This window comes from Pelodiscus sinensis, chromosome 22 (genome assembly GCF_052426305.1).
Source record: "Pelodiscus sinensis isolate ZL-2025 chromosome 22, ASM5242630v1, whole genome shotgun sequence".
NCBI lineage: Eukaryota > Metazoa > Chordata > Testudines > Trionychidae > Pelodiscus > Pelodiscus sinensis.
Window position 1 is genome coordinate 26,769,180 of NC_143073.1, and position 27,573 is coordinate 26,796,752.

The 27,573-nt window shown below is 71.8% G+C and overlaps 1 protein-coding gene across 3 annotated transcripts; it reads right to left on the reverse strand.

Moving 5' to 3' along the window:
- Window positions 1-27,537, reverse strand: CIC (capicua transcriptional repressor). Of its 3 annotated transcripts, none has more exons than XM_075916052.2 (21): window positions 27,426-27,537; window positions 23,098-25,636; window positions 13,732-13,881; window positions 13,314-13,527; window positions 12,978-13,107; window positions 11,879-12,061; window positions 11,095-11,260; window positions 10,824-11,017; window positions 10,499-10,718; window positions 10,051-10,151; window positions 8,075-9,215; window positions 6,729-6,916; window positions 6,521-6,654; window positions 6,278-6,453; window positions 5,969-6,202; window positions 5,189-5,628; window positions 4,870-5,120; window positions 2,025-2,179; window positions 1,470-1,601; window positions 1,181-1,312; window positions 1-572 (listed from the first exon to the last, which is right to left on the reverse strand). In XM_075916052.2, the coding sequence occupies exons 1-21, from the start codon at window positions 27,486-27,488 to the stop codon at window positions 277-279; spliced, it is 7,239 nt and encodes a 2,412-aa protein (XP_075772167.2). In that variant the 5' UTR covers window positions 27,489-27,537; the 3' UTR covers window positions 1-276. The 3 variants fall into 3 exon arrangements, with proteins under 3 accessions (XP_075772167.2, XP_089628429.1, XP_089628430.1); XM_089772303.1 differs by having other exon boundaries at window positions 2,025-2,176; window positions 27,426-27,536; XM_089772304.1 differs by lacking the exon at window positions 5,969-6,202.
- Window positions 27,538-27,573: the final 36 nt, after the last annotated feature.

Consider the following 27,573-nt stretch of genomic DNA (forward strand, 5'->3'; position numbering starts at 1 on the left):
GGCGCTGGTGCCCGTGGCGGAGCAGACCATCCCGCCTGGGGGTGTGGGCGCTGGTGCCCGTGGCGGAGCAGACCATCCCGCCTGGGGGTGTGGGCGCTGGTGCCCGTGGCGGAGCAGACCATCCTCGCAGGGGGCACTGGAGTCCATAATGGAGCAGACCATCCTGGGGAAAGCAAGGAGAAGTCTTTGCCAGGACCCCTGGTTGGCAGGGGAGTTGCAGGAAGGCGGGCGAAGCTCCCACAATGCTTTGCTTCCAGCCGTGCCACTCAAGGCCCTTCATCTGCTGCTGCCTGCAGCGCCCCCCGGGGGCGAGGCCTGGCTACTGTCCCAACCGGAGCCACCCCCAGGCTCTGCCCCGGGCTCCGAGTCCTGGGGGGGCGCAGACTCTGGGGGCTGCCCCTCTGCAGCGCTGGCACTGCCCGGCCCCCCAGGCTCAGGCGTGCTCGGCGCCTGCTCCGTGGGGGTGGCCGCCTGCATGATCTTCTGCCGCACCTCTCGGATCTTCAGCTGCAGGCAGACCTTGGTGGGGAAGATGTCGGAGTAGCGGGCCTGGAACGCAGCTGTGGCCTGGGCTGTGGGACACAAGGCACTGTCAGCAACACGGGGGCTGGTGATACGGGGACCCCTGGCCCGGCTCTGGGACACGGCCCTCGGGGGAAAGGGGGGGCTGGTGATACGGGGACCCCTGGCCCGGCTCTGGGACACGGCCCTCGGGGGGAAGGGGGGGCTGGTGATACGGGGACCCCTGGCCCGGCTCTGGGACACGGCCCTCGGGGGAAAGGGGGGGCTGGTGATACGGGGACCCCTGGCCCGGCTCTGGGACACGGCCCTCGGGGGAAAGGGGGGGCTGGTGATACGGGGACCCCTGGCCCGGCTCTGGGACACGGCCCTCGGGGGAAAGGGGGGGCTGGTGATACGGGGACCCCTGGCCCGGCTCTGGGACACGGCCCTCGGGGGAAAGGGGGGGCTGGTGATACGGGGACCCCTCGCCCGGCTCTGGGACATGGCCCTCGGGGGGGGGGGGCTGGTGATAGGGGGACCCCTCGCCCAGCTCTGGGACACGGCCCTCGGGGGGGGGGGCTGGTGATAGGGGGACCCCTCGCCCGGCACCAGGGGGCATCCCGGGACTAGCCAGGCTCACTGCACACCCTGGCGCCTGCCCCACGGCGCCCGCACTGGCCTGAGGGGAAGAAGCCGTGGTCCTGGAAGAGCTGCATGACCAGCGCCCGCCTCTGGTCCAGGGTGCGGCGCAGCGACGAATACGGCACCTTCTCGTACTCCAGCTCCCCGAGCACGTCCTCCGCCTCGGCGCCTGCAGGAGGGGCTGTGAGCACCGCCCTCTTCCCCCGGTGAGCCCCGCCCCTTCCCCTGGTGAGCCCCGCCTCTCCAGGCCCCGCCCCTTCTGTTCCCTCCTCCCCTTCGCATTATCCACGGCCCCGCCCCGGCCAGGCCCCGCCCCCAGGCCTCACCTGTCTTTTCGAAGGTGAAGATGTCGCCCTCGCACTTGGCGCTCTTGGGCGTGTTGGGCTCCGAGCTGCAGCTCGAGCGACGCCGCATCTTCCGCTTGGGCGAGATGGGGTCCTCGGTGGAGGAGTCCAGGTCTAGGGACGGGCCATGGGTCTGCTGAGTCCGTGTCCCTCCCCGCAGCGCACCCCTTGCTCCCCACCCCCGGCGCCCCTCCCTCCCGGCCCCCCCGGCACCTCTCGCTCCCCACCCTCGCTCCCCACCCGCGCCCCTCGCTCCCTACCCTCAGGCCCCCCCGGCGCCCACTCCTCACCTGCGGCACCCCCCCCCCCCCCCCCCCCCCCCCCCCCCCCCGGTGCCCCTCGCTCCCGCCCCCACCCCCGGCCTCCCCTGCTGCCCCTCGCTCCCCACCCAGCACCCATTCCTCCCCTGCTGCCCCTCGCTCCCCACCCAGCACCCACTCCTCACCTGCGGCCCCCCCGGTATCTCTCGGTCCCCCCCTGCAGCCCCTGGCCCTCCCTACCCAGGGCCCATCATTCCCGCCCCACAGTCCCGCCCACCGGTGGAGTTCTTGCGTTTCTTGCGGTAGCTGCCCAGGATGGCGCGAGGCGAGGTGGCCAGCGACTGCAGCGTGGGCGAGGGCAGCACCTCCTCCGGCTTGAACTCCGGCAGCTCGGCAAAGCGCTCCTCGAAATCCACCTCGGACAGAACCCTGCTGGGGGGGCGGGGGGCGGGGCCGTCACCACCCGCGGCCCCGGCCAGGCGCCTCGTGGGCCATGAACCAGGGGCCAGCGACCGCCCAAGGGCCCGTGACCCCTGGACTCCCACTGCGGGATCCCTCCCGCCCAAGGGCCCGTGACCCCTGGACTCCCCCTGCGGGATCCCTCCCGCCCAAGGGCCTGTGACCCCCAGCGACCCCCCGGCGACCGCCCAAGGGCCTGTGACCCCCAGCAACCCCCCGGCGACCGCCCAAGGGCCTGTGACCCCTGGACTCCCCCTGCGGGATCCCTCCCGCCCAAGGGCCTGTGACCCCTGGACTCCCACTGCGGGATCCCTCCCGCCCAAGGGCCCGTGACCCCTGGACTCCCACTGCGGGATCCCTCCTGCCCAAGGGCCCGTGACCCCTGGACTCCCCCTGCGGGATCCCTCCCGCCCAAGGGCCCGTGACCCCTGGACTCCCCCTGCGGGATCCCTCCCGCCCAAGGGCCCGTGACCCCTGGACTCCCCCTGCGGGATCCCTCCCGCCCAAGGGCCCGTGACCCCTGGATTCCCACTGCGGGATCCCTCCCGCCCAAGGGCCCGTGACCCCTGGACTCCCCCTGCGGGATCCCTCCCGCCCAAGGGCCCGTGACCCCTGGACTCCCACTGCGGGATCCCTCCTGCCCAAGGGCCTGTGACCCCCAGCGACCCCCCGGCAACCGCCCAAGGGCCTGTGACCCCCAGCGACCCCCCGGCGACCGCCCAAGGGCCCGTGACCCCTGGACTCCCACTGCGGGATCCCTCCCACCCAAGGGCCCGTGACCCCTGGACTCCCCCTGCGGGATCCCTCCCACCCAAGGGCCCGTGACCCCTGGACTCCCCCTGCGGGATCCCTCCCGCCCAAGGGCCCGTGACCCCTGGACTCCCACTGCGGGATCCCTCCCGCCCAAGGGCCCGTGACCCCTGGACTCCCACTGCGGGATCCCTCCCGCCCAAGGGCCCGTGACCCCTGGACTCCCCCTGCGGGATCCCTCCCGCCCAAGGGCCCGTGACCCCTGGACTCCCACTGCGGGATCCCTCCCGCCCAAGGGCCCGTGACCCCTGGACTCCCACTGCGGGATCCCTCCCGCCCAAGGGCCCGTGACCCCTGGACTCCCACTGCGGGATCCCTCCCGCCCAAGGGCCCGTGACCCCTGGACTCCCCCTGCGGGATCCCTCCCGCCCAAGGGCCCGTGACCCCTGGACTCCCCCTGCGGGATCCCTCCCGCCCAAGGGCCCGTGACCCCTGGACTCCCACTGCGGGATCCCTCCCGCCCAAGGGCCCGTGACCCCTGGACTCCCACTGCGGGATCCCTCCCGCCCAAGGGCCCGTGACCCCTGGACTCCCACTGCGGGATCCCTCCCGCCCAAGGGCCCGTGACCCCTGGACTCCCCCTGCGGGATCCCTCCCGCCCAAGGGCCCGTGACCCCTGGACTCCCCCTGCGGGATCCCTCCCGCCCAAGGGCCCGTGACCCCTGGACTCCCACTGCGGGATCCCTCCCGCCCAAGGGCCCGTGACCCCTGGACTCCCACTGCGGGATCCCTCCCGCCCAAGGGCCCGTGACCCCTGGACTCCCCCTGCGGGATCCCTCCCGCCCAAGGGCCCGTGACCCCTGGACTCCCCCTGCGGGATCCCTCCCGCCCAAGGGCCTGTGACCCCTGGACTCCCCCTGCGGGATCCCTCCTGCCCAAGGGCCTGTGACCCCCAGCAACCCCCCGGCAACCGCCCAAGGGCCTGTGACCCCCAGCGACCCCCCGGCGACCGCCCAAGGGCCCGTGACCCCTGGACTCCCACTGCGGGATCCCTCCTGCCCAAGGGCCTGTGACCCCCAGCGACCCCCCGGCGACCGCCCAAGGGCCTGTGACCCCTGGACTCCCACTGCGGGATCACTCCCGCCCAAGGGCCTGTGACCCCTGGACTCCCACTGCGGGATCCCTCCCACCCAAGGGCCCGTGACCCCTGGATTCCCACTGCGGGATCCCTCCCGCCCAAGGGCCCGTGACCCCTGGACTCCCACTGCGGGATCCCTCCCGCCCAAGGGCCCGTGACCCCTGGACTCCCCCTGCGGGATCCCTCCCGCCCAAGGGCCCGTGACCCCTGGACTCCCCCTGCGGGATCCCTCCCGCCCAAGGGCCCGTGACCCCTGGACTCCCCCTGCGGGATCCCTCCCGCCCAAGGGCCCGTGTCCCCTGGATTCCCACTGCGGGATCCCTCCCGCCCAAGGGCCCGTGACCCCTGGACTCCCACTGCGGGATCCCTCCCGCCCAAGGGCCTGTGACCCCTGGACTCCCCCTGCGGGATCCCTCCCGCCCAAGGGCCCGTGACCCCTGGATTCCCACTGCGGGATCCCTCCCGCCCAAGGGCCTGTGACCCCTGGACTCCCCCTGCGGGATCCCTCCCGCCCAAGGGCCCGTGACCCCTGGACTCCCCCTGCGGGATCCCTCCCGCCCAAGGGCCCGTGACCCCTGGACTCCCCCTGCGGGATCCCTCCCGCCCAAAGGCCCGTGACCCCTGGATTCCCACTGCGGGATCCCTCCCGCCCAAGGGCCCGTGACCCCTGGATTCCCACTGCGGGATCCCTCCCGCCCAAGGGCCCGTGACCCCTGGACTCCCCCTGCGGGATCCCTCCCGCCCAAGGGCCTGACACGCCCTCCCCATCACTCACTTGTCCACCGAGTCGAAGGTTTTCTTCAGGGGGGGAGGCCGGACCTTCACCTTCTTGCTGGCCCCGCCTTCCTTGCGCTCTGGGCCCTCAGGCGCACCAGGGGTGGGACCAGCCCCCCGGGGCCCCTCCCCAGAGCCAGCAGGGGCAGGGCTGAGCGAAGAGGATGAGGAGCCGGCAGTGGGGGCTGGGGCTTCGGGGCGGCTCTCAGGACCTGGGACCCTCCAGTCAGGAGACACAGGCACCCGGGGGACCTGTGGGGGGGGGATCATTAGCACCAGGCATGGGGGGAGTTAGGGGGTCCAGCAGGGGGCTCACTCACCGTTTCGGGGCCCTTGGCCCCTGGGGTGGCTCCGGCTGCACTTGCGGGTTCTCGGAGTATTCGCTCCTCGCCAGGCCCGGCGGCTGCCTCCCGCTGGCTCCAGCCCTCGCTGCAAGCGGCCTCGGGCGCCGGGGGCGCGGGTGAGGGAGGGGGCCCGTCCCAGCTCTCCGGCTCCAGGGCTGGGGCGGGCCGGGCTGGCTGGGGCGGCGGGGAGGGGGCCGGAGGCTCCGGAGGCTCTCTGGGGCTCTCCATCTCCCGGGACACGCGGGGCAGGGGCCCCAGCTCTGGCTGCTGCGCCCCTGGGGGCCGGGCCGGGCCAGGCGACAAGGCCGACTCATAGGAGCCCACGGGGATGCTGGCGATAGCGGCCTTCACCTTCTGGGGGGGCTTGGGCGGGGGGCGGGGGGGCCGGGCAGGAGCCGGGGGGAAGGCGATGGGGCCTGTGGGGGGGAGACAGACAGTCAGAGGGGGCCGGGAGAGCCCCACTCACACCTGAGGCCCCCTCCCACCCCATAGCTCCACCCCTCCCCTGCCCCGCTCCCCCAAGTCATAAGCACATGAGACCGGCCGGCCGGGGGCAGGGCAGGGCCCATCTCGCCCAGTGGCCGGCGCCAGCTGCCCCGGAGGGGGGACCGAAGACAGTGACCAAGCGATTGTCCCGCCCGACAGAGCCAGGGCCACCGCTCCTACCCCGGCTAACGGCCTTTTAACGTCCCCGCTCCCCCCGCAGCCCAGGGATCCCGCCCTCTGGGGCCCCCAGGCCCGCCTCGCCCCACTCACCCATGGGCCCAGGCCCCGCTGGGCTCTGGCTGCTGGCACTGCCCCCCTTGGGCAGGATGGGGGCAGGGCTGGCCACGCTGTAGACCAGGCTGTGGGTGGGCGGCGGGGCAGGCCCAGCGCTGGGGGGCCCAGGGTAGATGGCCGTGATCACCGGGCCGTTGCAGGAGGGGGGCAGCTGGGGGCTGGGCAGCGGGGAAACCCCCACCTGCCCCGGGGCCAGCAGGGGGCTCTGCCCTGCGGAGAGAAACGCCGAGGATGAGAGGGACGGACGGACGGACCCGCCCCGCCCGGCGCCAGCCCCAGCCTTACCCGAGAGCAGCGGCTGCACGATGGCCGGCCCGCTGGGCCCCAGCGCCGTGAAGCCCAGGGCCATGGGGGCGGGCCCCACGGGGGCCTGCACGTAGGTGGCGGGGCCGGGCTGCGAGGGGGAGGCCGAGGTGCTGAGGGGCAGCGGGTGCCCGCCGGCGGACTGCACGTAGGTGATCCTGGGCAGAGAGGGGCAGAGTTACGAGCAGGCGGGGGGCACACAGCCCCCCCAGGCCCGGTCCCTACCTGGTGGAGGAGGGCAGCAGCACCTTCTGGGCCTGGCTGGGGGGTCCCACGACGGCCGTGGCGGGGCTCAGGGCGGCGCTGCTCTGCGTGGAGGCCGGGGGCTGCACCATGGGCAGCGGGGTCAGCTGGATGATCTGGGGGGCAGAGCGAGGCCGTCAGGGGCAGAGGGACCCAACCCCCCCCCCCCGCGGGACGGACCCGCGCTCACCTTGCTGCTGGGCTGGGCGCCGTTCTGCATGGGCACCGGGAAGGGCGGCGCCACCTGGGCCATGGGGCCAGCCCCACCACCAGGCCGCACGGTCACCTGGGGCACCGCCACTGGCAGCAGCACCTTGCCCTGCACCAGGGGGGCCGAGCCGCCAGGGCCCGGGGCCTGCACGGGAGACACCGACGGGGCTGCGGGGAACAGAGGGGCCACATCAGGCAGTGGGGGGCCCGCCCCTCCCACTCTGGCCCCGCCCCTTCCCCTGCCCTGCTGTCAGCCCCCACCCGCCCCGGCCCCGCCCCTGCCCTGCTGTCAGCCCCCCCCCAGCCCCGCCCCTTCCCTGCTATCAGCCCCCTCCGGCCCTGCCCCTTCCCCTGCCCTGCTGTCAGCCCCCCCGGCCCTTCCCCTGCTGTCAGCCCCCACCCCCCGGCCCCTGCCCCCGCCCCTGCTGTCAGCCCCCACCCCCCCCGGCCCCGCCCCCGCCCCTGCTGTCAGCCCCCCCCGGCCCCTGCCCTGCTGTCAGCCCCCACCCCCCGGCCCCGCCCCTGCCCTGCTGTCAGCCCCCCAGCCCCGCCCCTTCCCCTGTCCTGCTGTCAGCCCCCCCGGCCCCGCCCCTTCCCTGCTGTCAGCCCCGCCCCTTCCCTGCTGTCGGCCCCCTCCGGCCCCGCCCCTTCCCCTGCTGTCAGCCCCGCCCCTGCCCTGCTGTCAGCCCCCCCGGCCCCGCCCCTTCCCCTGCCCTGCTGTCAGCCCCGCCCCTGCCCTGCTGTCAGCCCCCCCGGCCCCGCCCCTTCCCTGCTGTCAGCCCCGCCCCTTCCCTGCTGTCAGCCCCGCCCCTTCCCTGCTGTCAGCCCCCTCCGGCCCCGCCCCTTCCCCTGCCCTGCTGTCAGCCCCCTCCGGCCCCGCCCCTTCCCCTTCCCTGCTGTCAGCCCCCTCCGGCCCCGCCCCTTCCCCGCTGTCAGCCCCCCCGGCCCCGCCCCTTCCCTGCTGTCAGCCCCCCGGCCCCGCCCCTTCCCCTGTCCTGCTGTCGGCCCCACCCCTTCCCCTTCCCTGCTGTCGGCCCCCCCGGCCCCGCCCCTTCCCTGCTGTCAGCCCCCCGGCCCCGCCCCTTCCCCTGCCCTGCTGTCAGCCCCCACCCCCCAGCCCCGCCCCTTCCCCGCTGTCAGCCCCCCCCGGCCCCGCCCCTTCCCCGCTGTCAGCCCCCCCAGCCCCGCCCCTTCCCCTGTCCTGCTGTCAGCCCCCCCCCCGGCCCCGCCCCTTCCCCGCTGTCAGCCCCCCCACTCTGGAGTCACCTCCCAGAGGCAAGAGGCCCCACCCCGGAGTCAGCACCCCACAAGGCGACAGGCCCTCACCTTTGGGCGCCGTGGAGACGACGGTGACCGCGGTGCTGGCGCCCCCAGGCCCGGGCTGGAGGAGGGGCAGTCCGTGGGGCGCGGCGGCGAGCACTTTGCTGCTGGCGGGGGGCAGGGTGAAGTGGATGCTGGTGGCGCCCGCCCCCTGGCCCGGCCCCTTGCCACCGGCCACCTGCAGCTGCTGGGGCAGGGTGGGCAGGATGTACTGCACCTGGGCGATGCCCCCCGCCTTGCCCGGCGCCCCCGCCAGGAGGCCCTGGGGCTGCAGGATGCCGAGGGGCAGCGGCCCGTTGGGCCCCCCGCCCGGGGGGTTCTGGGTAATGAACTGGACCGAGGGCTGCGGCGGCAGCACGGTGACGGGCGCTGGCCCCGCCCCCGTGCCCCCCGCCTGCCCCACCAGCAGGTTGGTCACCACGCTGCCCGGGGCCCCCGCGGCCTTGGCCACCGGGCCGAGCAGGGGCCCGGCCACCAGGTGGGGGGACGGGGCCTGGCTGGCGGGGGGCGGGGCCTTCTTGTCGGTGTAGAGCAGGCCGATGCGCCCCACGGGCAGGGCCTCCGGCTTGGCGCCCCCCAGCAGGGCCAGGGGCGGCGGGGCCGGCTCCAGGGGTGGGGGGCTGAACAGGTGCCCGCCCTCGCCCACCCCCCGGGGGAAGGGCTTGCTGGCGATGGGCACCGGGGTGCTGCTGACCGGCTTGACCACGTTGGTGACCACGGTGGAGGCCGTACGCGCCAGCCCCGCCGCCCCCCCGTAGCCACCGAGCGAGGGCGCCGGCACCAGCACCGTGCCCGTGGGCGGGCGCCCCGGCTCCGGCAGCACCAGCGCCTGCAGCACCCCCCCGGGGGAGGAGATGACGGAGGGGCCGGCGGGGCCTGGCTCCGTGCCCCCGGCGCTCTCGGGCCTCTTCCGGCGGAAGGGGGGGGCTGGTTCAGGGCGCTTGGCCGCCAGGGGGCCGGGGGGCCGGTTCCCCCGAGAGTCCTGGGCCTTGTAGGGACCGGGAGCCAGCGGGAAGGGGCTGTAGGACTTGGCTGGGGGCAGCTGGTCAGGGCCATGGGGCAGGTCCAGCTCTGGGGCGGGTGGCGGGCGGGCGGGGGGCAGCGGCGGGGAGCGGATCACCGGGGAGAAGAGCTTCCGCCCAAAGCCCTGGGGGAGACAGACATGGGGGGGTTAGAGCCTGCCCCCGCCAATCCCCCTCGTCCCCCGTCCGTCAGCGCAGACCCCTCACCCCCCATCATCCCCTCACGACAGCCCACGGCGGCTGCCCCCACCACCCCGCCCCCAGAGCACCCCCGCCCCCCTCCTTCCCCCGGGACCCCACGTCTACCCCAGCGGGGCCCCCTCCCCCGGGACCTCATCAGCCCCTCACGACAGCCCACGGCGGCTGCCCCACCGCCCCGCCCCCAGAGCACCCCCGCCCCCCTCCTTCCCCCGGGACCCCACGTCTACCCCAGCGGGGCCCCCTCCCCTGGGACCCCATCGCCCCCTCACGACAGCCCACGTCGGCTGCCCCACCGCCCCACCCCCCCTCCTTCCCCCGGGGACCCCACGTCTACCCCAGCGGGGCCCCCTCCCCTGGGACCCCATCGCCCCCTCACGACAGCCCACGTCGGCTGCCCCACTGCCCCGCCCCCCTCCTTCCCCCGGGGACCCCACGTCTACCCCAGCGGGGCCCCCTCCCCTGGGACCCCATCGCCCCCTCACGACAGCCCACGTCGGCTGCCCCACTGCCCCGCCCCCCTCCTTCCCCCGGGGACCCCACGTCTACCCCAGCGGGGCCCCCTCCCCCGGGACCCCATCCTCCCCTCACGACAGCCCACGGCGGCTGCCCCACCGCCCCACCCCCAGAGCACCCCCGCCCCCCTCCTTCCCCCGGGGACCCCACGTCTACCCCAGCGGGGCCCCCTCCCCTGGGACCCCATCAGCCCCTCACGACAGCCCACGTCGGCTGCCCCACCGCCCCACCCCCCTCCTTCCCCACCTTGCCGTCGGGCTCCTCCCCCGAGGAGGCGTCACTCTCGCTGTCCGTCACCCTCTCCTTGCACTTCAGGTCGATGTCGGCTGGGTTGAACCCATCCTCCGCTGGGGGCAGAGGGGCGGAGTCAGCCGGGCCCAGCCCCCCACGGAGCTGTGCCGGGAGACGGGGCCTGTGGGCTACGGGCTGCGAGGCCATACAGGGCTCTGGGGTGCCCTGGGGCTCTAGGCAAGTCACAGGCAGGCCAGTGGGGCTCTGGGCAGGCTCCAAAGGGGGCCGGGAGGGGGTCTGGGGGCTCCAAAGGAGGCTGGGGGGGGCCTGGGGAGGCTCCGAAGAGGGCCAGGAAGGGGGCCTGGGGGCTCGGAAGGGGGCCGGGAGGGGGGGTCAGGGGTGGCTCCAAAGAGGGCCTGGTGGGGGGCCAGGGGCGGCTCTGAAGGGGGCCGGGGGGCCTCACCGATAACGTCGTCGTCTCCCTCCTCCTCGCAGATGACCATGCGCTCCTCATCGCTCGTCATGTCCTCGCTGGCCACGCGCTGGGAGCGGGTAGCACGGGGGGCCGGTGGCAGCAGGGGGGGCCGGGGCCCCTCGCCCGGAGGCGCGAATGGGGACCCCGAGGGGCCCGGCCCCCCGAACTGCCCCTTCCCGACGGGGTAGGGCGAGGGGCCAGAGCACATCTGCAACACAGCAGGAGCGACCGAGGGCCGTGAGCACTGCACCTGCCCCAATGGGGCCCTGACCCCTCCTGGGGACCCCATATGCCCCCTCACACGCTCCAGTACCTGCGTGAGCTCCTGCAGCGCTTGGCCGTCTCGCTCCCCGGCCTCCAGGCTGTGCACCCCGCTGTGAGAGAAGGCCCGGGGGCGGGGGTGCTGCGCCCCAGACACCGCCACATGGATCAGCCGCTCCCCCGGCACGTGGCCCGGGCCCCCTGCCTTGCCCTCCGGCCCCGCCAGTGCCGGGATCTCGGAGGAGGCTGCAAGGGGAGAAGAAAGGGGCTGAGATGGGGTGGGGGCACAATGGGGCAGAGGGGGAATCGGGGAGGGCTCTCACCTCCCGGCACAGTGGCTGTTCCCGTCTCCGACATGCTGCGCTCCCGCGCCTCCTTGGGGCCGCCCCCAGGCCCTGGCACCGAGGGCTTGGCATCCGAGCTCGACTTCTTCCGGTCCTTGTTACACCACTTCCAGTCAGGGTGCGCCTTGAAATGCGCCTCCTTCACCTGCACAGGGAGTGGGTCAGGGAGCCCCACTACCCCCGTCCGACTCCCCGGGCCCCCGAATTCCCCCACCTGAGTGCCTGGCTGCCCAAGTCTCCTGCTGCCCCCGCAGGTCCCCAAGCCCCCAGCTCGCGGGGCCCCCGCGCCCCCTGCATTCCCCTGCCCCTGCAGGTCCCCAAGCCCCCAGCTCACGGGGCCCCCGTGCCCCCTGCATTCCCCCACCCGAGTGCCTGGCTGCCAAGTCTCCTGCTGCCCCCGCAGGTCCTCAAACCCCAAGCTCACGGGGCCCCTGCGCCCCCTGCATTCCCCCGCCCGAGTGCCTGGCTGCCAAGTCTCCTGCTGCCCCCGCAGGTCCCCGCGCCCCCAGCTCGCGGGGCCCCCGCGCCCCCTGTATTCCCCCACCCAAGTGCCTGGCTGCCAAGTCTCCTGCTGCCCCCGCAGGTCCCCGCGCCCCCAGCTCACAGGGCCCCCGCGCCCCCTGCATTCCCCCGCCCGAGTGCCTGGCTGCCAAGTCTCCTGCTGCCCCCGCAGGTCCCCAAGCCCCACTCTGCTCCCCGTCCGACTCGCGGGGCCCCCGAGGACCCACGGCCCCAACCCGACTCGTGGGGCCCCACACTGTACCTGGAAGGCCAGGTCGTGGTACTTCTGCTTCTCCTTGGGCCCCAGCGCGTACCACCACTCGCCCAGGATCTTGCTGACGGTGCGGTTGTCCTGGTTGGGGTGCCGCTGGTGCACCAGGGCCCGGTGCCGCTTGCTGAAGATCATGAAGGCGTTCATGGGCCGCCGGATATGGTCCTTCTCCCGCTGCGGGAAGGGGAGGGGGCAGTATGCAAATGAGCAAAGCACCTACAGCCAATCACATTCTTCCCACAGGGAGAGTGGGGGTCCAGGGGAGGGGAGCAACATATGCCTGGCCAATCACATCCCTCTCCCAAGGAAAGGGGGGGGTGGGAGTCTGTAAGGACAAGGGGGTATTAACATGCAAATGAGCAATGCACCCATGGCCAATCACATCCCTCCCAGAAAAACACAGCAGAGGGCCTCTGGGTACAGAGGAGGGGTCAGTATCCAAACTAGCAATGCACCTGCAGCCAATCACATCCCTCTCTCAGGAAGGGGCGGATCTATGGGGGGGGGAAGAGATAGACCCTCGTGGTCCATTCCATGTATTAGATAAAAGGGGGGGCAGTGAGGTCTCATGGTACATTCCATGTGGGGGATTAAGGGAGCTGGTGAATTCTCGTGGAGCATTCCATGTGGGAGATAAAGGGGGGGGTACCTGGGAGCATTCCAGATGGGGCTAAGGGAGGGTGAGTTCTCGTGGCACATTCCATGTGGAAGATAAGTGGGGGGGGGGCGAATTCTTGTGGCACATTCCATGTAGGGAATAATGCACTTGGCCTTGGGGAGGTGCAAGTCTCTCTGGACTGTTCCATGCACACACGTCTGCAGGGGAGGATGGGGCTTGTCTCTGGACCATTCCAAGCACAGGTGAAGGGAGGACAGCTGGTCTCTCCACTGTTCCTGCACATGGTGGGGTGGTCTCTCTGGACCACTCCACACAAGGGGGGGGAGAGGGGGGAGGTGATTTCACTGGACTATTCCATCCACCTGGGAAGATGGAGGGGGTCTCTCTGGACTGTTCCATGCACACAAGGGGTGGGCAGACGGTTTCTGGACTGTTCCATGCACCTGGCATGGGGGGGCAGGTCTCTCTCACCTTGTTGGGGCTGCGCCCATCCTTCTCAGAGGAGGAGTCCCGCTCCTTGGGCAGGGCGCTCAGCGACTGTGTCCGGCGCTTCCCAGGCTGCAGCGGCAGCTGGATCTCAGGGGACACGACTGACAGAAACCTGTGCAGGGCGGGTGTCTCTCTCGTAACCCCGCCATGTCCGCCCCGATCTCCCCCCAGCCCTGCTAGTCCCGACCACGTGCCCACAAACAACCCTCCACCAGCCCCATGCTCCCCACAACACCCGCACAAGCCGCACATTCCCCAATCCCTTGCCAGGCCTCCTCCCCCCCCCCCCCCATGTCCTCCAACCCCTCTCCCACTCACGCATCATCATGGTCGCTCTCTGTCTCGCTATCCAGCCGCGGGGGGCCAGGGGTCTCATCCTCAAGCTGAGGGGGCCCCTCTACCCCCCCAGCTGCTGCTGTGGCCTGGGGGGCTGAGGCTGGGCTGTCGGGGCAGGAAGCCACCAACTTCCCCAGCTCAGCCCCTGAAGATGCTCCCGGGAGCTCGTGAGCAACGGCCGCTGATTCTGGAGGCTCTGGTGGGGACAAAGGGCCATGAGAACACGGCAGACAGGGAGTGACATTTCTGTGGGTCACACTGAAACAGAGGATGCCCATCCCCCCCCCAATCATCCAAGTGAAGACCATTTTGGTGGGTCACACACAAAAGCCAACAGCTCCCCTACGCTGGCACGGAGCTGGGCTGGCCGGCAGCCCCCCCTAAGCCTGCCCGCCCTCACCTTTGTTCTGATTGGACACTGCTGGGTGATTGACAGGCTGCTGGCCCTCACTGGGCTGCACGGAGGAGTCTGGCTGGCTGGGGGCCAGGAAGGGCACGAGGGAGTGCCACGGGAACACGGCCACGGAGCGCGGCTCCACGTTGGTCCAGACTGGAAGGGAGAGAGCAGGCAAAGGGTTAAAGATGCAGCCAGAACTGCCCGGTCACCCCGCCCGTAACAGACGGCCCCGCGGCCCTGGCAGAGTGGGGGGGGGGGCGCTGGGGGGGCTGCAGGAGCAAACCGCTTCCCGGCCAACCCCAGGGAGGTGCGGTGGAGGGGAGCCTCCCAGCACTGATCTGAGGGCCAGGGGAGCGGCAGCCCCCCATGGGGCAGCGCAGGGCAGGGGCACCCTCCAGCCCCATCCCCCAGCTGAGCCCTCCCCCTCTTCCTGCAGGGCCTCCGGCTGAGCAGCACTTCCTCTAGGGCAGAGTTTCCCAACCTGTGGGTCGCCATGACATTTCCAAAGGGTCGCCAGGTGTCTCCCCCGGCGGCTCTGCCCCCCCCCCAGGTTTGAATTGCCCTGGGTCACCAAGTCTTCTGAATTGTCAGGATGGGCCCCCATCTGGAAGAGGTTGGGAACCGCTGCCCTAGGGGAAGGTGGGGGAGAGGCCAGGGAACAAGGACACACAACGAACCCTGCAACAGCCAATAGGACGCAGCACGTCCTGTCACCTGCACAACGCGCGCACACGCGCACACGCACACGCGCACGCGCGCACGCGCGCACACACGCACACACGCACACACACACGCGCACACGCGCACACGCACACACACGCACACACGCACACACACACGCACACACATGCACACACACGCGCGCACACGCACGCGCACGCACGCGCACACGCACAACACTACACCACCCTGCAACGTAACACCACGCCCCCCGTCCTGGGCCCACAGGGCACAAAGACACCACGACGCCCTGTATCGCTCCCGGCACCCCAACCTCCCTCACACAAAACGGCGCCAGACACCCCAAGGCAGGCACCCCCGCGCCCCTCGCTCCCGCCTACCCCAGAAATGGCTGCGGGCAGCACCCACGAGCACCCAAGGCAACCTCACAAGCAGGCCCCCCCGCAGAGCCCTGGGATGGGGCAGGGAGCTACCCCAAGGGCAAGGGGCCGCACGCCACAACCACTACCCTGCGACGCAGCCGCCCATCAGGTGAACCACCCCTTGGCTCACTGACACGCCAGGGCCCGGCCCAGCCCCCACGGCTGCAGGGAGCCCAGGAGCAGGGCGCCTGAGCGGCTAACTCAATTATTAAAGCCCTTAAGTGGCTGGCGGGGACGCTGCCGGGAAGCCGGCTCTGCCTTCCTGTTCTCCGGCCGGCCGGTGACCACATCCCGCGGGGGGGCCAGGATGGGAGAGGATTTCAGTGGGGGGAGGGCGCTGCTGCAGCCCACAACCACGGGGTCACAGCACTGCCCCCTGCCCCTCCTGAGGGGCTGCACTCCACCCACGGAGGAGCCACGGCGCTGGGGGGCACAGACGTCCCCCCTCCAAACACCTCACGCACAAGGGTCCGGCAGGAAACCGGACGTGCACTGGCCAAGTCACAGGGCCAGCCAGGGAGAGAACCCAGGAGCCCTGGCTCCAGCCTGCCCCCTCCCCACAGCCCACCTCTCCCCCACCCAGGAGTCCTGGCTCCAGCCTGCCCCCTCCCCACAGCCCACCTCTCCCCCACCCAGGAGTCCTGGCTCCAGCCTGCCCCCTCCCCACAGCCCACCTCTCCCCCACCCAGGAGTCCTGGCTCCAGCCTGCCCCCTCCCCACTGCCCACCTCTCCCCCACCCAGGGCCCAGGAGTCCTGGCTCCAGCCTGCCCCCTCCACACAGCCCACCTCTCCCCCACCCAGGGCCCAGGAGTCCTGGCTCCAGCCTGCCCCCTCCCCACAGCCCACCTCTCCCCCACCCAGGACCCAGGAGTCCTGGCTCCAGCCTGCCCCCTCCACACAGCCCACCTCTCCCCCACCCAGGACCCAGGAGTCCTGGCTCCAGCCTGCCCCCTCCACACAGCCCACCTCTCCCCCACCCAGGACCCAGGAGTCCTGGCTCCAGCCTGCCCCCTCCACACAGCCCACCTCTCCCCCACCCAGGACCCAGGAGTCCTGGCTCCAGCCTGCCCCCTCCCCACAGCCCACCTCTCCCCCACCCAGGAGTCTAACCCACTAGCTCCTCCCCTCGGAGCTGGGAACAGGACCCAGGCCTCCGGCTGCAGGTCCAAATTACCTCAGACTCTGGGGACACCACCTGAGCTGCCCCCTACGCCGGAGCCAGGGGTCCCAGTGCCAATGGACCCTGCTCAGAGGGGGCAGGGAGACTGCGCTCAGGCCAGTCCTCAGCCACTGCCCTGGAGCCGGACCTCCCCTGGGGCTCCCGCCCCACCATGCCCTGCCCCCGAGCCAGTCCCAGCGAGGACCCCCACCAAAGCCAGTGGCCACACACCCCACTGCTGGCCCCCTTAGCACTCCAGACCCCCGGCCCTTTGCCCCACTGCTGGCCCCCTTAGCACTCCAGACCCCCGGCCCTTTGCCCCACTGCTGGCCCCCTTAGCACTCCAGACCCCCGGCCTTTTGCCCCACTGCTGGCCCCCTTAGCACCCAAGACCCCCGGCCCTGTGTCCCACTGCTGGCCCCCTTAGCACTCCAGACCCCCGGCCCTTTGCCCCACTGCTGACCCCCCCAGCACCCTAGACCCCCCGTCCCTGTGCCCCACTGCTTGCCCCATTAGCACCCTAGACCCCCCCGCCCTGTGTGTCCCACTGCTGACCCCCCCCCCCCAGCGCCCTAAAGCCCCCCCCCCACCCTGTGCCCCACTGCTGACCCCCCAGCGCCCTAGACCCCCCCCGCCCTGTGCCCCACTGCTGACCCCCCCCCCCAGCGCCCTAGACCCCCCGCCCTGTGCCCCACTGCTGGCCCCCCCCCCCCAGCGCCCCGCACCCCTGGCCCTGTGCCCCCCTGCTGGCCCCCCCCAGTGCCCCGCACCCCCGGCCCTGTGCCCCCCTGCTGGCCCCCCCCCCCCCAGCGCCCCGCACCCCCGGCCCTGTGCCCCCCTGCTGGCCCCCCCAGCGCCCCGCACCCCCGGCCCTGTGCCCCACTGCTGGCCCCCCCCAGTGCCCCGCACCCCCGGCCCTGTGCCCCACTGCTGGCCCCCCCCAGTGCCCCGCACCCCCGGCCCTGTGCCCCCCTGCTGGCCCCCCCAGCGCCCCGCACCCCCGGCCCTGTGCCCCCCTGCTGGCCCCCCCCAGTGCCCCGCACCCCCGGCCCTGTGCCCCACTGCTGGCCCCCCCCAGCGCCCCGCACCCCCGGCCCTGTGCCCCACTGCTGACCCCCCCAGCGCCCCGCACCCCCGGCCCTGTGCCCCACTGCTGGCCCCCCCAGCGCCCCGCACCCCCGGCCCTGTGCCCCACTGCTGGCCCCCCCAGCGCCCCGCACCCCCGGCCCTGTGCCCCACTGCTGACCCCCCCAGCGCCCCGCACCCCCGGCCCTGTGCCCCACTGCTGGCCCCCCCAGCGCCCCGCACCCCCGGCCCTGTGCCCCACTGCTGGCCCCCCCAGCGCCCCGCACCCCCGGCCCTGTGCCCCACTGCTGGCCCCCCCCCAGCGCCCCGCACCCCCGGCCCTGTGCCCCACTGCTGGCCCCCCCCAGTGCCCCGCACCCCCGGCCCTGTGCCCCACTGCTGGCCCCCCCAGCGCCCCGCACCCCCGGCCCTGTGCCCCACTGCTGGCCCCCCCAGCGCCCCGCACCCCCGGCCCTGTGCCCCCCTGCTGGCCCCCCCCAGCGCCCCGCACCCCCGGCCCTGTGCCCCACTGCTGGCCCCCCCAGCGCCCCGCACCCCCGGCCCTGTGCCCCACTGCTGGCCCCCCCAGCGCCCCGCACCCCCGGCCCTGTGCCCCCCTGCTGGCCCCCCCAGCGCCCCGCACCCCCGGCCCTGTGCCCCACTATTGGCCCCCCCAGCGCCCCGCACCCCCCGGGTGCAGCTAGAGCCCCGCCCCCGCCACTGACCGAACATGCCGAGGCCCCGCCGCGGCGCGGGGGGGGGCAGCGCTGCCGGGGGTCGCTCGGTGGAGAACATCGCGCGGGGCGGCGCGGGGCATGCCCCCGCCCCTGCCAGCCGGGCCGCTACCCCATGCGGGGCGCGCGGAGCCGCGGGGGCGCGCCGAGCGGGGAGGGAGCCGCGGGGGCGCGCGCGGGGTCTGCGCTGCCGCCGCCGCTGTCGCCGCCTGTCCCGGCCCGGCCCCGCCTGGGAACAAGGGCGGCCCCCCCGCGCGCGCGCGTCACGCAGCCCCGCCGCCCCCCGCCGCCCCATTGGCTGCGGCCGCCCCGGGTCATTCACATGCAAATGAGCAGCGCTCACACAGGCCGCCCGCCCATTGGCCGCCGCCGCGACGTCACCGCGAGCGCAGCGGGCTCGGCTCCCCATTGGCGGGGGCGGCGCGGCCAGCCATTGGCTGCCGCGGGGCGCGGGGGGGGCTCAGCCCGCGTCCTGCTGCGCCCCCGCCCTCAGGGCACCGCCGGGCACGCGCGTGCGCGTGTAACGCCCGCTGCCGGGCATTATTGACCCTGCGCGCGCACCGCCTGCTGCTGGGCATTAGACACCTGGGCACTCGCACCGCCCGCCCGCCGCTGGGCATTAGACACCCTGTGCCCGCGCACTGCCCGCCCGCCTCTGGGCATTAGACACCCTGTGCCCGCGCACTGCCCGCCCGCCTCTGGGCATTAGACACCCTGTGCCCGCGCACTGCCCGCCCGCCTCTGGGCATTAGACACCTGGGCACTCGCACTGCCCGCCCGCCTCTGGGCATTAGACACCCTGTGCCCTCGCACTGCCCGCCCGCCTCTGGGCATTAGACACCTGGGCACTCGCACTGCCCGCCCGCCTCTGGGCATTAGACACCCTGTGCCCTCGCACTGCCCGCCCGCCTCTGGGCATTAGACACCTGGGCACTCGCACCGCCCGCCCGCCTCTGGGCATTAGACACCCTGTGCCCGCGCACTGCCCACCCGCCTCTGGGCATTAGACACCTGGGCACTCGCACTGCCCACCCGCCTCTGGGCATTAGATACCCTGTGCCCTCGCACTGCCCAGACGCCTCTGGGCATTAGATACCCTGTGCGTTCGCCCCGCCCGCCTCTGGGCATTAGACACCTGGGCACTCGCACTGCCTGCCCGCCTCTGGGCATTAGACACCCTGTGCCCTCGCACCGCCCGCCCGCCTCTGGGCATTAGACCCTCTGTGCCCGCGCACTGCCCACCCGCCTCTGGGCATTAGACACCTAGGCACTCGCACTGCCCGCCCACCTCTGGGCATTAGACACCCTGTGCCCTCGTACCGCCCGCCGCTGGGCATTAGACACCTGGGCACTCGCACTGCCCGCCCGCCTCTGGGCATTAGACACCCTGTGCCCGCGCACTGCCCACCCGCCTCTGGGCATTAGACACCTGGGCACTCGCACTGCCCGCCCACCTCTGGGCATTAGACACCCTGTGCGCTCGCACCGCCCGCCTCTGGGCATTAGACACCCTGTGCCCACGCACCGCCCGCCTCTGGGCATTAGACACCCTGTGCGCTCGCACCGCCCGCCTCTGGGCATTAGACACCCTGTGCCCTCGCACCGCCCGCCTCTGGGCATTAGACACCCTGTGCCCACGCACCGCCCGCCTCTGGGCATTAGACACCCTGTGCCCTCGCACCGCCCGCCTCTGGGCATTAGACACCCTGTGCCCTCGCACCGCCCGCCTCTGGGCATTAGACACCCTGTGCCCTCGCACCGCCCACCGCTGGGCATTATACACCTGGGCACTCGCACTGCCCGCCCGCCTCTGGGCATTAGACACCCTGTGCCCTCGCCCCGCCCGCTGCTGGGCTTTAGACACCTGGGCACTCGCACTGCCCACCCGCCTCTGGGCATTAGACACCTGGGCACTCGCACCGCCCGCCGCTGGGCATTAGACACCCTGTGCCCGCACACCGCCCGCCTCTGGGCATTAGACACCTGGGCACTCGCCCCGCCCGCCGCTGGGCATTAGGCACCCTGTGCCCTCGCACTGCCCACCGCTGGGCATTAGACACCCTGTGCCCTCGCACCGCCCGCCGCTGGGCATTAGGCACCCTGTGAACGTGCACCACCCGCTACGGGGCATTACACACCCTGTGCGCGCACCGCTGGGCGTTACACGCGCCACTGGTGGCCGGGCATTATACACCTGTGCGCGTGCACACCACCGGCAGCCAGGCATCACATATCTGTGCGTGTGCAATGCCTACAGCCAGGCATTACACAGGTGTGCACCCGCATACTGCCCATGACTGGGCATTACAGAGCTGTGTGTGCATGTAACACCCTACCTGTGCTGTGCCAAGCCACTACGTCCCACTCTTCCACCTGCACGCACCTGTGTGTGCTTTCACTGCTGTACACACTCACTGCCCGTGCCTGCACACCTAGCTCACACGCCCACCTGTACTGCTAACACACTACACACACTCGTGTACGCTTGCAATGCCCCCACCTAGCCACCTCCATGCCTGTGGGCACGTTGACCACACACACCCCCCTGCACTGCTAATTAGGGATGTTAAGGGTTAACTGGTTCCCTTACTGGGAAACTGGTTCAGGATCCGCCCCTTTGGGCTGGTGCAGCCCCCTGCCCACGCCGCCGGCTAACTGGGAAGCAGCAGCTGGGGGCGGAAGTGCAGCGCCGACAGCACCTGGACTTTACACCCCTACTTCTAATGCCTGCTGACATCCACACCCTCTCCATCCTACTCACCACACTGGCTCACACTCCTAGCATGCAAACACACCGACTCCGTGCCACTCCGACACCTGCACATGCTTGTGTGCCCTTGTAACACACTTGCACACCTACCACAAGCATTCATGTGCACGTCTCACAGGCTTGCACACACCGATTCCATCCCATGCGCTACACGCACACGGGTAATACATTCACCAAGATGCACCTTGTGGGCATGAAATGCTGCTGTGTGTTGACACATACAGGCACTACCACGTGCACGGAGGGGTGTGCCCTAACAGGTTTTCACTGGCAGCTTTGTATACACGCCCACACAAACACCTGCACGCGTGCACACACGGGCGTGCTCCCACATGCCCACCCACACACCCTGGGCATGTGGCTCTGCTCACACTCCCCCCCTTGCTGTGCTCCGACACACACGCTCAGGGGCACAGCTGGGCATGACACACAGAGACACTGACGCCCACGTTCACACACAGAGCTTGCTGGGGACCCAGCTGCATTCCTGACATCACCTGCCCCCACATCCAGCCCCAGGGCAGGGGGGCCCCTGACCCCCACATTCCACTACCTGGCCCAGCTGCCTGAATCAGCACAGCTGCCCCCAGCCCATGGGGGCAGAGAGAGCCCCACAACCCCACCCCACCCCCTACCCACCCAGTCCTGGGCTGGGAGCCCCCAGGGACGCACACACGTGAAGGGCGCACACCACCCCTGGGAAAGACCAGCACAACAGCGAGACACAGACGCAGAGAGGGCCGCCCTGGGCAGTGTGACAAGGCTGCAGCCACATGGGCACACTGGGGCACTCAGAGCAAGACAGTTGTCAGCACACTCGGCGTGAGCCCCACCCCCCTGCCACACGGCCCACAGCCCCACACGCTCACAGAGCCGGCAGTGGGCGCAGGGACACAGCCAGGCTCACCCCACATCTCACCAGGGCCCCATAAGGAATGGACAGCCCATCCCCCCCACCGGGCCCAGCCCTGCCCCACACAGGACACGTGGTCTCCATGGCAACCCCTTTCAAGGAAGCAGCAGCCCTTGCAAGCACCTGGCAGGGGCCCACAAGCCAGAGCAGGGCCCCGGCGCGGGCGAGAGGCCCCCAGGAGGCGCCAGAGCGTGCAGCCCCGCCGCCAGGGACCCAGGCGTGGACACACTCAGGGCCGGCCCACAACCGTTTGGCACCTGAGGCGGGGAGCGCAAATGACGCCCCCAGGCCCCCTCGCTTGGGCAAAACTGACAGGGCTCGATTCTCGAGTCTGGCACCTGAGACGGACACCTCCGTGCACCTCATGGTAAGGCTGGCGTGGAACACACGTGTCTGGGGCAACGGCAAACTGCCAGCACAGGGTGCACAAGCGTGCAAGAGCAGCAGGCAAGGTGTGAGCACACTGGTAGTGCCACGCCAGGCACGCGCTGGGAGGCTATCATGAAGGAGCGGCGGTCTGAGAGACACGCAGTCTGTGGCCTGACACGCTGGGCATGACACACTCGCAGTCACGCGTGTCCTACATGTACGTGTCTCACACGTGCAAGCGCATTTGGGCCAGTCACACGCACGCTGCGGGAGAGCTTGTGTGTGCGTTTTCCACAGGGCGTGTGGAGCGGCTGGCCCTGTCGTGTCCCCTGAACTCATGCAACCCCGTTGCACACCCACTTGCACGCCCACCCCCTGGCTCCAGTATAAATAGAGACAGGACCGGGAGCGCAGGGAGATGGTCGCTCTGGTTACCGGTTGCCAAGAGACAGCAAACTACATCCCCGACACCGACAGGAAGGGAGAACCAGCTGCCCACTCTCACGCACACGCCCGGGGCACGGAGCTGGGCCCCGCCAGCCAGCTCGCACAAGGGCCCCAGCCCTGGCTCCATGCCGCAGCCAGCGTGCAAACCTGTCCTGGGCAAGGACGTGCATGACAGAGAGGGTGAGTGTGCAAGCTCTTGTGCAAATGCTGCACCAGGAACACCGGATAGTGCAGAAGTGAGTGTGAAATGGAAGGCTGGCATACAAGTTACCCCAAGAGCCCCGGGCTGTACGAAACAGAGCACGCGATTCCCACGTGTAAGCCCTGCCCCAACAATCCCAGGCCTGCGCCCCGTGCGGCATCCCCGCCAGGCGCCAAACCCGTCGTGGGCGAGGGAAAGGACGGCAGGGCCAGGCAGCGCGAGACACGCACGACATCCCCTTCACGGCAGCTGTGCACACTCAGCGTCGCACGCAGCCACGCGACTCCTGTGCGACTCGTCACGCTCAGCCCCCAGCCCAGCCAGGAGCACAGGGGAGGGAAGGGAGGGAGGAGGGCGCCTTTTCGGCTGAACGTCGTTTGCCCCCTGCTGGAGCGAGCAATGCAGCGCCCACAGGCTGGCACTCAAGGCCTCACTCCAAAGCGGGCTGCCCTCCCCAGCGCAGGGACGTGGCCACTCCTGGGCAGGGGGCGGGCGCTGTTCGCACAGAGACGCCTTGCCAAGCTCGGAGATGCAGCCCCCTCTGGGGTAGAGCCCTCGCCGCCCCAGACCGCAGCGCCCCCTCCTGGCCCCACCAGAGCTCCCTACCTGTGCCAGGCCGGCCCATGATGATCTCCTTCTTGGGGGCCGGAGGCCCCGGGTAGTCGTGGGGCACGATGACGGGCAGCAGGGCAGCCGGAGAGGGGTGGAAAGCGACGGGCTGGAAAGGCGAGGAGACGCTGAAGACAGGGGGGGCCTGCTCCGGGGCGGGGGCGGCGCTGGGCTGGCTGCAAGGCAGCGCCCGCCCCATGTTGATGGGCACCGGCACCTGCAGCTGTTCTTTGGCGCCTGCTTTGCCCAGGCGGGGGCTGCCCGCCCGCCCCTCCCGAGGCTTCTCCGTGAACTTGGAGGGCAGCGGCACGTCGGGGTTGCGGACGATGACCGGGGAGTCCCGCTGCACAGCCGGCACCCGGCGCACTGTGGGGCTGGGGTCCGAGGTCAGCCCAGCCGGCGGGGACAGCAGCAGCAGCGGCGAGGCCTGCTGGGAACGGGAGGAGAAGGGCCCGGGGCCGGGGGGCGAGACGGCCCGGAAGCCAGCGGGGGTGGAGGGGGTGGGGGTGTGGGAGACGGACTCCACCCCTGAGTCTAGGCTGTCACTTTTGTGGAAGTCGGCGCCCCCGCCCGGCCCGCCGTGCGCCGCCTCTGCCTTGCGCTTGCTGGGGCTCATGGGTACGGTGAAGGTCAGGTTGGTCTGGAAGGTGGGCGCGATGCCTGAGGAGTGCCGCTCTCGGTGCGGGGCGTGGTGCAGCATCTCGGGACTCAGCACCCCGCCCCCTGCCCCCTTGGGCGTGCTGGCGCTGACGTGGCGGCTGCGGGCGGCTGCCCGCTGGATGACGGGCGAGGCGGTGATGGGGCTGAAGTTGGCAGGCCGGAAGCCGAAGAGGGGCGACGGAGAGGGCGAGGGGGCGGGCGAGAAGGGCGACTGGGTGGAGACGGGCGAGAAGGAGGGGGTGCCCGAGCGCGAGCTGCCCAGCGACACCAGCATGACGGCCGCCTCGCACTCGTCGAACTCGAAGCGGGACAGGTCGGCCGGCGCCACCAGGCGGGGGCGGGAGTCGGCGCGGGCGCTGCTGGCCTCACTGTCGCGGGACGTCTCGTCCCAGTCGAACTCGGCGCTGCCCTCCCGCAGGCCGCTGGCCCGGCCCTCGGCCAGGCTCTCCAGCTCCTTGGTGCGCATGGACAGGTGGCGGGAGCAGTAGCCCCGCCGCTGCGACTCCTTCATGCAGCCCTCGCGGGAGCACAGCCGCCGCCACTGCTTCCCGTTGAACTTCTTGCGGATGCCGTTGGGGGTGCAGACCACGTCCCCCTTCTTGTACTTCTGCTGGGCGGCCGTCAGGGGCGTGCGGGAGCGCCCCGAGCCCGGCGTGCTGCACTTCTCCACCGACACCACGCTGCTGCTGCGGCTGCCGCCCGCCTCGGGGCTCAGCAGGGGCGAGGCCTGCTCCGGCAGGCGGGCGAAGGCCGGCGACTTGGGGGGCGACAGCAGCTGCGGGGGGGCCGCCAGGGCTTTCTCCTCCCCAGCCCCCCGCACGCCGGCACTGATCTTGGAGACCTCCGCATCCTCCGGCTGCTTGGGCTCAGGGCAGGGGGGCTCCTCCTCCTCTGGCCTGGGGGGCCCAGCGGGCCGGCTCCAGGGCGAGCACAGGAGCCGCAGGCTAGAGCGTGGCACCCACACCGTGTCCTTGCGGGGGCCTGGGCTGGCAAAACGCACCTTGTAGGAGGCCGGCTTGAGGCTCACCTCCAGCACGGTGCCCTCGTGGTAGGCCGTCTCCTCGGGGCCCACGCAGGCGCAGACCCGGGCTCCCACTGCCACGGCTCCGGCAGGGGGCGTGGCATCCAGGACCACGTCCAGGGCCCCCGAGCCCAGCGCCCCCTCGTAGTAGGTGACAGCCCGGTCGCCGGCGAACTGAACGCCCAGGTCCTGGCCGCGCCGCACGTGTTTCACCACGGCTGGCTGGAAGAGGCCCTGGCGCCGGGCCAAGACCCGCTGCGAGCGCAGCTGGCGCAGGTCGTAGTCACTGGGGCCAGAGCCCGGGCCCCACGGCTCCCCCCCGGCACCCTTGATGTCCTCGTCGGCCGAGTGCTCGCTGGCCGTGTCGGTGCTGGAGGAGGGGCAGCGCCCGGCGCCCTCCTCGCCAGGCGCCCCGGAGCCCTCGGACCCACTCCACTCCTCCCCGGGCGCCGGGTTCTTGCGGGGGGCTCGGGACTTAAAGGTGGCCGTCTTGCGGCTCAAAGGCGGCTCTCCTGGGGGGTCCTCGCATCCCGGCTCCCCCTCTGGCGGCTCGTAGGGGTCGCTCTGCCGCCCTGGGAGCTCTCGCGAGCCAGGGTCCATCTTCACTGGCATGAGAAGGGGGCCTGGCGAAGGTGGGGGCTGGGCAGGGTTTTCCTCCCCGCCTCCTCCGCCCCCCTCCTCCTCCCCTGCCGGCTTGGGCCCCCCCTCTGCCGTTCTGCGCTTCTGGGTCTTGGCCCGGGTGGACGGTGGGGAGCGACTGCTGCTGCTGCTGGACGAGGAAGAAGAGGAGGAGCTGGCAGCCTTCCTCGCGGGTTTCATCTTCCAGCCGCCAGGCTGGGCGCAGACACACAGGACCTGGGGGCAGGAGGGAAACCCAGTCAAGTGGAGAGGTCTGGACAAGCCAATGGGGGGCCCCTCACTCCCAATACGCAGCCCCTGCCAGCTCAGCCCTAGGCTCTCCCCCAGGCCTGCGGGTGCCCCTCACCGCCGCCCCACAGCCCCTCCCTCCCATCCCGCCAGTGCCCCGCCCTGCAGCCCCTGCCCTGCCAGTGCCCCTCCCTCCCACCCCCCAGCCCCTGCCCCCCAGCCCTGCCAGTGCCCCTCACTCCCGCCCCCCAGCCCCTGCCCCCCCAGCCCTGCCAGTGCCCCTCACTCCCGCCCCCCAGCCCTGCCAGTGCCCCTCACTCCCGCCCCCCAGCCCCTGCCCCACCCCCCCCCAGCCCTGCCAGTGCCCCTCACTCCCGCCCCCCAGCCCCTGCCCCCCCAGCCCTGCCAGTGCCCCTCACTCCCGCCCCCCAGCCCCTGCCCCCCCAGCCCTGCCAGTGCCCCTCACTCCCGCCCCCAGCCCCTGCCCCCCCAGCCCTGCCAGTGCCCCTCACTCCCGCCCCCCAGCCCCTGCCCCCCCAGCCCTGCCAGTGCCCCTCAGTCCCGCCCCCCAGCCCCTGCCCCCCCAGCCCTGCCAGTGCCCCTCACTCCCGCCCCCCAGCCCCTGCCCCCCCAGCCCTGCCAGTGCCCCTCATTCCCGCCCCCCAGCCCCTGCCCCCCCAGCCCTGCCAGTGCCCCTCAGTCCCGCCCCACTGCCCTGGCCTGGCCCCATCCCGTGTGACGGGAGGGGCCGTGGGTTCCTGGGGCGCTAGGCCCCGTGGGAGGGTCCCCGTCCCCAGCCCCAGGCCTGGCCCAGCCCCCGCCAGGCAGGGAGCAGCTGGGGGGGCGGGACACCCCGGCCCCCAACCCCCACCCCATAATAGTATCCCTGTCACCCGGAAACCCCATCCCATAATAGTAACTCCCCTCTGCCCAGCCCTGCCTCCACACTGGAGCCTGGTACCGCCCGCGGCTCCCCCCATTTTCGGGGGGCAGTTGGTACCGCCGGGGGGGGGGGACTCTCAGCATTTTCAGGGGAGAGTCGGTTGGGACCGCCCCATTTTCAGAGGGTGAGGTGGTACTGCCCCGGGGGCTCCCCCCATTTTCAGGAGGGGGGCCAGTTGGTACCGCCCCTAGGGGGGGCTTCCCCCATTTTGGGGGCGTCAGTTGGTACCACCCCGGGGTGGGCTCCACTGTTTTCGGGGGGGGATTAGTTGGTACCGCGCCGGGGGCTACCCCTGTCTTCAAGAGGGGAGTCAGTTGGTTCCGCCCCGGGGGGTTGGTAGCGCCCGAGGCCCCCTTACCTGTTTCTCCCCCCCTCCCCCGTGTCCGAGGGGGAGCCTGGTACAGTCCGGACCCTGTCCAGAGGGTTGGTACAGTCCAGTCCCCCCCACAATCCCACGGGATGGTCCAGCCCGAGCCCCTGGCGGCCCCTCAGAGCCCCTTTTACTCCAACAGACAAAATGGTGAATGAATCTAGACCAGCTGGAGCAACCGGCCAATCAGCGGGCACAACGCCCTGACTGGCAGCCACACGAGCCGACGGACACGAGGCAACACCAAGACACAGCCCGCCCCCAAGAGTGACATTGACAGCGACCAATCAGAGGCGAGGAAAGGCGGGTATTATCTCAGGTAATCCCACCCCCTCCCTTGGAGAGACAGTTACAGTAGCCAATGAGAAGCTGATAACGACAGAAAGCGAGTGGAACGGGAGGTACAGTAGCCAATAGCAGCAAAGGGGAGGGGCCGGGCTGGGCCAGACCCCCGACTTGTTTACCTGGCGCGGAGCGAGGCGGAAGCGCGAGGCCGCGCGGCGGCTCCTGGGAGTTGTAGTCCGCATCCCGGCACGGGCGGCGGCACCACCTCCCCACAAGACCACTATGGCTCCCGGCATGCACAGCGGCCACGTCCTGTTCCGCGCTGAG